At 42.2% G+C, this 8,993-nt stretch overlaps 1 protein-coding gene across 3 annotated transcripts; it reads right to left on the bottom strand.

Moving 5' to 3' along the window:
• Positions 1–498: 498 nt before the first annotated feature.
• PRDX4 (peroxiredoxin 4) lies at positions 499–8,314 on the bottom strand. 3 transcript variants are annotated; one of them, XM_017827159.1, is made up of 8 exons: positions 8,071–8,314; positions 6,247–6,364; positions 5,165–5,281; positions 4,506–4,628; positions 3,757–3,887; positions 2,193–2,227; positions 939–985; positions 507–622 (listed from the first exon to the last, which is right to left on the bottom strand). In XM_017827159.1, the coding sequence occupies exons 1-8, from the start codon at positions 8,291–8,293 to the stop codon at positions 619–621; spliced, it is 798 nt and encodes a 265-aa protein (XP_017682648.1). In that variant the 5' UTR covers positions 8,294–8,314; the 3' UTR covers positions 507–618. The 3 variants fall into 3 exon arrangements, with proteins under 3 accessions (XP_017682647.1, XP_017682648.1, XP_017682649.1); XM_017827160.1 differs by having other exon boundaries at positions 536–622; positions 928–985; XM_017827158.1 differs by lacking the exon at positions 939–985 and having other exon boundaries at positions 499–622.
• Positions 8,315–8,993: the final 679 nt, after the last annotated feature.

The raw sequence follows: 8,993 nt of genomic DNA, 5'->3' as shown, positions 1-8,993 counted from the left end.
AGTGCGGAAAATTCACTGGTTCAGCTCTTGAATCACATGAACTGGCATAGCTGTATTTTTTTCAGAGCAGTTGTACTGATTTATGTAGCATAGGGGATGTTCTTAGTAGTTTAAAAATGTTTTCCAGCTTCAGATGGACTGGAAATTTAATTCAGCAACTGTCACTTATTTCTGGCTTTTTGGTTAGTTCCTATTGCCTCTGGACTACAGACTAATGTACCATAACCAAATGGCTCTTTTTTAGCTGTAGCTCCTAGAATGTGACCAAACAAAAGAGTTTTGTGGGAGTAATCTAGTAATACCAAAAAGCCATGAACCTAAGCCCAAGATGCTAAGATAAGAAAATCTGGGGAAGACTTAAAGGAAAAACATGTATTTCGTAAGAATATTCTCTGATAACTAATGAGGTACCTGTGCTTTACACAGGTTAGACTTCTGTTTAAACAATGAGGTCTTTAATGTTTTACCGCAGTTACATATTAGACAAACTCACAAAAGTACCAAAATTAATGAAATTTTATTGGCAAAAATCAAGTTGAATGTGACCTATGTAGTTCAACAGAAGCAAGCCTCAGTTTAGTTTATCAAAATACTTCAGTTTTCCAGCTGGATCTGGAATTATCTGTGCAAGAAAGAAAATGACAATGTTAGTCAAAAGCCATGAAAACACAGCAAACTATAAAGCCAAAACAGCACAGTATTTCATAGTAAGATACTATGGCCAACTCACTAGCAGCACTGAATAATTTATCAGTTGACTTGGTACTAGATTACTGCTGATCTCTAAGGGTACTTCACGGCAGTAGCAGAGAGATTTAACTAATTGAGGCATGAGAGAGAGTGCAGCCTACCAAAGGAAGAATTTTGACAGCTTGCCCCAAAAGCAAGATATTTTAATAAACTAATGTCTGTAATCCGGAATCTTACAATTTACTTACAGGTCTTCCCTTGGCCACCACACTCTCATGGCTTCCTCTGGTTTAATCTAATTAAATCAAACACATTTAGAAAGCATGACTACATCTTTGAGAAAGGCTTTTTGAACTACTCTGCTATTTAAATTATCTGCAACTTTTGCACAGAGGAGATGAAGAATGCTTACGTATTGTTTTAGATTTTTAAACTGGCAGTATTGGAGCTGTTAATCTCAGCATTGTAAGACTGTTTTTTAGAAAACATGTTAATGTCATGTTATTTAGATGATTCTAGTTATAGAGGGCAGAAGTTTTTGGTGCCAAAATATCAATGTTAGGCCAGCCAGCTCTCTTTTCATTTCACAGTCTTAATATCCAGCTTTCCCCACTACAACACTCCTCTGCTAGCTTGAAAAAACTGACTCCTGGCCTCCAGTCATCCTGGGAAGTTTTCACATCCATTGAAGAAACACGGTTTAACATTCCACTGTTTTTTACTTTCAAGTACAATGCTCACTAACTCTGCTTAGAGGCTGCTGGGACCTGCTTTTTCCTGAGACAGCTCTTAAACAACAATGCTCTGTCATCAGCATTTGGTTCAGAAGGAAGCCACATGCTCAAATACATGACAGTGATCTCATCCCAACTAGGCAGCTCAGACCTCTAGTGAAAGTTTCATTATTCTGCTGAGGCTGCTCCAGGCCAGAGAACACAAACAAGTTCAATGGGTGTTTATCTGAACGCTGGCTCCTGTGCTTGCAGTCACATGGAGGTGAGGAATAACAGAGGAAGACCAACTGCACAGCAAAGCAGTGCTCTCTGCTGGAGCACTGGCAGTGGCACACTGGCTCTGGCAGATACTACAGCAGCCTGGGAACTTGTATCTTTCTTTTTTTGGGTAGTGTCTAGGATCTGCAATAAGAACCAACAGCACCAGGAATTTATATGGACAAATAATCAAGAAGATAGAAAAACCTCAAGAGTTTCCAACTTCCCCTCATCACGTTAACAGGAAAAAAGTTCTTGATCATGAACTCTTTGCTGATCAAGAGAATTTTGCTCACACACTGGGAATTTGAAACAACTGGAACATGTCTAGTGTGAGGGAAATGAGATCCCCATGAAATCAGTAGTAATCCAAAAGCTGTCACTATAATAATGTGAGATTACTCATACCTTCTCATTGAAGGTTGCAAAGATTTTGGATTTGGCTCTGTGGGAAATAATAACTGAGTGTTTGTTAGCAGTAAATGCATGTAAATATAAACAGTCACTTACTGTTTCACTGCCAGGTTTCCAACCAGCAGGGCAAACTGGAAAAAAAAGGACAAAGTTAGCTGAAGTATTTTTGCACACGCTGACTTTTGTGCACTTAATATTTTCTTTCTGACCTTGAAGTAAAACACCACACAAGTGTCACATGTAAATATCTGAAACTATTAAATGTGCAATGACACCACCCCCACCTGAGAACTGTGGATCTTTGGATGGATAACTATGCCTTGGTTTAATTCTTCTGGCCTTCCAGACAAAGTACTGGCAAAGCAGTACCTGAGAATGAACACCTATTCTAGTAGAAATAAGTTTCTTAATAAAATTCACATGACTACAGAGGCCTACCCTTCTTTCTTTAAAACCAAAACTAGGGAAATTTTTTAAGCAAAGAGATCAGCTCAAAGATTCCACAAGAGATTTTGTTTGGAGCCTTGCTTAGGCCTAAAGGGGTTGTAGCACAAGTGTGGCTGGGGGCCCCGTGACCACCTGTACAGCTGCACATTCTCTTACCTGTTCAGAGCTCTCCCCCTGAGGTTTCAGCCCAATGAGTTATGCCATTTTACACTGCTTTAAGGCATTCTGACAGACAAAATGCCACCAATGCAATTAGGAATTGTGGAGAACTGTTTTTCCCATTCTGTGCAAAGAAGCCAATAAGGCATCTAGAGAGTCTCCTCCAGCATTCATGCAAAAGCTGGAAAAAATGTGGTACTCTGGAAACACACTGCAGATCAATATTCTGTAAGATGGCTTTGTAGCTGAATGAGGGTAAACTTCCTTAATCAAATGTGTGTAGCCTAAGTACCTGCATTTATCTTTTCAAATCTGTACAGCAAAGCATAATAATGATTTGCACCTTCACATAAAGGTACTTGCAAATGCTCAGTGAAATTGAGTTGAATTGGAAGTTAAGCTGCTGAACATGTGTATTCGTATTTAAACAAATCTTCAAATAAATGAATGTGTTTATTTAAACACACTATTTAAAGAAGTGTGAAAAGTTCACGTTGTGCTTGAACTGGAGGAATATGAAGTCTTGAGACAAAGTAATGATCTGAAGCCAGTGAAAGCTTCTTTGTCAGGGGAAGATGATCACATAGCCCTTGTAAAGAAAACACAAGTAATGCACTGTAACTTCCACAGTACCCCCATGTATCGTGACACAAAACACACTCAGTTACTCGTCACAGGTCCTCAGTGAGAGGCACAGCACAAGGATGGCCTGCATCTCAATTATTTTAGTATGCAAAAATGTACTGGAATATTGGGCCTGATTCTTCACAGCCTCACATTTTGTACAAATTTTTGCTTGTGACACATGGTACATAATGCCTTAATTCAGACTAAGGAATGCTTTATGCTCTGCATTCTCATGGATGTGAAGCAAAACGTGAATTACTATTCCAGAAACAACCTAAGGAGGTACTGGAACCCCAGGACCTTGTAGGAGGGCAATCAAAGCACTTCAGTCACGGCATGACACCAGTCACTTTCCTCCAAAAAGCTACAAACACAGCTTCCAGTCTAAGTAAAACTATCTTCAATGTGACAATATTTAAAAGAGCACCTTCTCCATGTTTGTCTGTGTACTGGAATGCTTGTACCAAACGAAGTGTTTCATCCACTGATCTTCCAACAGGAAGGTCATTCATTGTGATCTGTCGAAGGATTCTCTTATTGTCAATAATGAAAAGGCCTCTGTGAAAAAAAATTTGTGTGTGTTAGGAAACAGAATTAATTATAGTGTTGTGTTTATGCACTATTTTATGTCTGCTGGATGGGAGGAATTTGATCTTTGCAAACACCATACAATACCCACTGCTTCAGAATACTGGTAACATACTATTCCTTACCTGGATATCAGATGACCTGAGCTGAGGGTAAGTTAAAAACAGAAAAGGATACTTCTCTGCAGAACATAAAATAAGCTTTGACAGGCCCTGCCATGGGATGCACCAGATGCTATGGAATTACAGGGATCCCAAAAGCAACTATTCCATTTTATGAAACACCTTAGTCTTGACTCCACTTGGACATGGGAGGTCCTTGAGCAACTGCAGTTCTGTGGAATCCTGCATATTTGCTCTGCCCCAGGTATCTGCTGATGACTGCTGTTAAACAGGATATTAACCTTGACCCGTGTTCTGACTCATTATGACTTTTTTGTGTTCTTCTACATTTATTTTGTCTCTTGGCATGAATCTCCAAGTAAAGTCTGATCTCAAAAAAAAATTTCAAATAAATTTCAAATTTCAAAATAAAGCAGTAAGTACTACCCCAGCAAAAACCCAAGAGAACTGTAACCAAGTCAAATACCTAAGTGTATGTCCTTGATCTTCCAGATACACTCCGTAATCCTTTGAAATCTGATGTGTCAAATCTGAAAGAAGGGGAATCTTCATCGGTCCGAGTCCTCCTTGTTTTCGAGGAGTATTAATCCTTTGAAAGAAATGAGATACAGATGTATTTCTCGTAAAGGTTTACATTCCCTACACAAAGCCAAAAGTCACAAACCAGAACAGTGCAGACAGAAGGATTTAGTGCAGGTGACATTTTTTTGTTCTGCATACAAAGGAGATAAACACTATTTACAGTTCGAGCAAAACGTTCAGCAGATCTTTCGCAGGTTTTGGCCACAGCTTTCTTGTCAGTTGCATTTGCTTTATGCCACTGTGCTCACAAATTGGGACAGTGTGAAACATTTACAGATACTTGCATTCTCTTTTTTTTTTGTATTTGTATTATTTTTTGACCTGAGACATGACGTATTTCAAGCAACACGAATTAAACAACTTCAAAGATAAAGGTACTTTCACACACTAGGGTTAAAAATTATTATTTTAAACATTTGTGTCAACAGCATCACGCTTTCAAACATTATGATACACCTACACAGGCTAAAAATCTGGGGACCATTGTTGCATAAGATGGATCCATGAATAATTTTTAGTGAAAGGCAAAAGTAAGGTACATACCATGCTAAGTGAGTGAACTTTGAGTCCACAGAACATGCTACTACTTCGGTATTTATTGCTCTGAATTCTTCAATTCTGTCGCTGAAGGCGATTATCTCAGTTGGACAGACAAACGTACTAGAAAATTTAAGACAAGATAAAGTCAAAATTTCATAAAACATCCAGTAAGTTCTTTGCTTAACTTAAAATGGTGGATTTATCATAAATTATTTCAGCTTTTGCTTATTTTTGTTGCTTCTTCAAGTATTTAACTAAAATGCTGCCTGACAAATCTTCCACCCTCAGACTCTGGCTTAGTTACAAATGGTTTATTACTGAAGATTATAAATCTACAGTTATTTTACAATCTGGATTCAGAGTTTTTTAGTTACTGTCTTTTAGACTTTATGAATATTAAGTGGCTGAATTTAAGTACAATAGGCCAATTTTTAAGAGGGTGATACTATAATTTGTTGTTACCATGCACGTCTAAAAATTTTAATTAATTTGTCTTCAACTTTTTCGACTACAGAAGAAATAAAGTCGTAAATATTACAATTTCTAGGGCTTTGAAGCTAATGATATTATAATATTAAAGTAGTTATGTATCTCTGTCCCCTTCATTTTGTGGAAAAGAATGGGATTGTCTCTTAGAAAGCAGAGATGTTTTCACTCAATCAGTAAATTTAATGCATTCTAATAAAGGAGGTTAATAGTTGTTATGGGATGAGCTTAAAGAAAAATACCACCATTATATACACTCTAGAAAATATAGATGGGATGCTGCCTTCTATTTGCAGCAGTGATTTACAACATCAAACAGAACACAGAAGTTGCCTGAATGGGTTATACAAAGTTGGTTTTTTTGTGTGGAGAAACAAATTAGTGGACACACTTATTAGGACAAAGATTGTGTTACAATTTTACCAATGCATGATGAAAACACAAATGCAAAGAATATATTTTCTTCTGTCACTCCTTTCTTCTCTCCCAAATCCTTACCAAACAAAAATACAAGACCTCAAAAAAAGAGAAAAATTAATGAATTATGAATCAAGTGTAGCTGCACTCAGTCTTGGTATGTCTATTGTGGTCTTACTTACAAGTCAAGAGGATAGAAGAAGAAGACAAGGTATTTTCCTTCATAATCTGTTAATTTCAGCTCTTTAAACTCTCCATTGATGACTGCTGTTCCCTCCCAGTACGGTGCTGGCTTGGAGACTGAAATGCAAAGAACGCTCAATTAAAAATCGGAATATGAAGCCCATGTTCAAACCAAGCTGTCCAAGGACAGCTGTTCTTCCTTTTGCTTGAAAAACAACCTCCTGCACAAGTTACAAAGTGAAGCCGCTTTGTCGCTCTAATCAGCGATACAAAATCATGAAGAAATGTAGGTTTTAGTACACGTGGAAAGCAAATAATTTGACCAACTTGTGCTTATACATGAGCCCTGTGAATCACTGATAATCAAGGCCACACAAACCTTATCTGGGCACACTGAACAAACCATGTGTGCACCACCAGCTCAAGGCAGAACAGCTGCTGGACTGAAGGGGAAGCCGATTGATATTTTGGGTATCCCCACTATTTTGTTATGAATGGCTGTTGTGAACCAGAAGCATAAGATGGTTCAAATCCATACTGTTAGTTTTTAGCCATGGAAAACTATCTGAAATTCAAGTCCACAAAAAATGCTACAATATGTCTGGAGACAAATGCCTAAAAATGTAGCGTATATTTATTAAATTACAAATCCTAAGCAAATTGTAACTTGAAGATAGCTGTGTTTAAAAAAAAATCCAATTAAAATGCATGATATATATTTACTATTCCTATCAAAAGGGATTAATCTCGAATTTAAAATATTAAAAATTAATCTGCCAGGTACTATTTTCATAGCCATGTGAATTCCAAGACAAAGGACAGGGTATGCTGGAGGTACAAGGTCATCTGAATACACTTGTGATATCACAGACACTGACATGCACTCCATGAAATTAGGCAAATACTTCTGAGAAAAACATATGGAATCTTAATTATTACCTGGATGGCTCTCCTTTTAGGACAACCAATCCACACTGCAGAATATGGTCAGTGAGGATGTATAACAAAGACCTCCAGATTAGGAGGGAGAAGGAAAAGAAATTTAATACTTTTTATCTTGATCTCTTCCTATATTAAGGTGATTGTTTTTGAGGTTATAAATGCCTGTCTGCAATAACTTACATTGCAAAGGGAGGAAAACCCACACTGATTACAAGTATCTTGGCCGATTTCCTTTTTTTTTTTTTTTTGTAGCATCTGCTTGCAAACGTTTAAAACAGAACTTATAGCCTGGCTCAGAAAAGTATTTTAAAGCTGTAAATTTTCACAGTAAAGATAATTTCTGTGTGATTTCTTTATTCTCTGTTCTGCAGAACGGGATTTTTGGAAAGCAGGTGCCCCCTGAACATCTCACTGCGACGCGATTTAAGGTGTTTGCACCCAGGTCTGACACAAAGGCTTTAAACCGCAAGAGAGCGAGCGCAGGCACGAGGTGCTCGTTCAGCGTTTCCCATCGCACCGAGAGCACAAAACACTTCTGTGCATTGCTCAAAGCGCTTCCCTTAACCCGTTCGCCATTCCGGGGAGCACGGGCCTCGCTGGACGCCCGTGAAACGCCAAACTCGCAGCCAAGTGCCCACGATGGAAATGCAGGCCTGGAAAGGGCTGGGGGAGAGACGGGAGCTCACCTTCCTCCATCCTTCCCTCTCTCCCCTCCCGGAGGCCGCGGCGGGGCCGCGGGGAAGGGAAGGGCCGGGGAGCGCTCGGGGCTCCGCCTGACGTGGCGCTGCCGCCGCCGCTCCCGCAGCGCACTGCGGGCACATCCCCAGCCCGGCCTCGCCGCACCCGCGCCCCCGGCGGCCCCGTCCCCGCCCAGTACCTACTCTTGGCCTGGCTGAGGTGCAGCGAGTGGTCGGACACGGGCAGCCGGGCCGCCTCCCCGGGGTACACCTGCCCTCCCGCGTAGTAATGGCACTGCTCGTCCCCGCGCTGCCGCGCCGGGCGCGCCTTCTCCGCCCCCGCTTCGCCTCCCAGCGCCGCCGCCGCCGCCAGCAGCAGCAGAAGCCGCGCGCGGCTCCGAGCCCCGGCCCCGCCGCCCGCTTCCATGTCCCGCCGAACGACTGCACGTCCGCGAGGGGCGGCGAGGGGCGGTGGCGCCGCCGGGGAGGGGCTTGGCCGGCCCGCCCGCACTCGGGCTCGAAGCACGGCCGGGCCCCCGCGCTGAGGGACCGCGGGCGGGGGGGGACGAGGGGCCGTGGCAGCGCCACCTCCTGACCGGGCACGGCCTCCCCCTGACCCGGCACAGCCACTCCCGGGCCCGGCACAGCCAGCCCCTCCTGGCACAGGCAGCCCCTCCTGGCACAACCACCCCCTGACACGGCACAGCCACCCCCGGGCTCGGTTCGGGCACTCCCGGGCCTGGGTGTGTAGAGAAAGAGAGGAAACAACACCACACGTGTGTGTGGAGAGCGCGCACACATGGTGCGGTGCGTGTGATTGCAGAAGGAAACTATCGATATCAGAGGCTTCCTGCCTCGTATTATCTCTCTTATCTGTGGCACCGTGGGTTCTGTGGGCACGGCATCACTCGTGGTCGTACCCATCTATGCCAAGTGCGGCTTGTACGCTGTGGCCTCACGAACACACAAAATGTGAAAAGGGTACTGCCCTGGGCCCGAAATCTTGAATTGCTGTGAGCTGAACTGCTGCCAGCTGGGCAGCAACTCACCCATGAACTCCACGTGGCACACGTGGTGGCTGTGTTAGGAGTGTGGTTACACAGAAATGAAATACTGAGTGCCTCAAT

The sequence above is a fragment of the Lepidothrix coronata genome, unplaced genomic scaffold, assembly GCF_001604755.1.
Source record: "Lepidothrix coronata isolate B3197 unplaced genomic scaffold, Lepidothrix_coronata-1.0 Scaffold135, whole genome shotgun sequence".
Taxonomy (NCBI): Eukaryota; Metazoa; Chordata; class Aves; order Passeriformes; family Pipridae; genus Lepidothrix; species Lepidothrix coronata.
The sequence above is the reverse complement of the archived record's forward strand: the minus strand, read 5'-3'. Positions and strand labels throughout refer to the sequence as shown.

Excerpts from the sequence above, each read along its gene's own strand:
- PRDX4 (XM_017827158.1), bottom strand. The coding sequence starts at position 8,293 with ATGGAAGCGGGCGGCGGGGCCGGGGCTCGGAGCCGCGCGCGGCTTCTG. Across the intron at positions 6,365-8,070 it reads GCACCTCAGCCAGGCCAAGA|TCTCCAAGCCAGCACCGTAC; the intron begins GTAGGTACTGGG and ends TTTGCATTTCAG. Across the intron at positions 3,888-4,505 it reads GATCAAGGACATACACTTAG|AGGCCTTTTCATTATTGACA; the intron begins GTATTTGACTTG and ends TTTTTTTCACAG.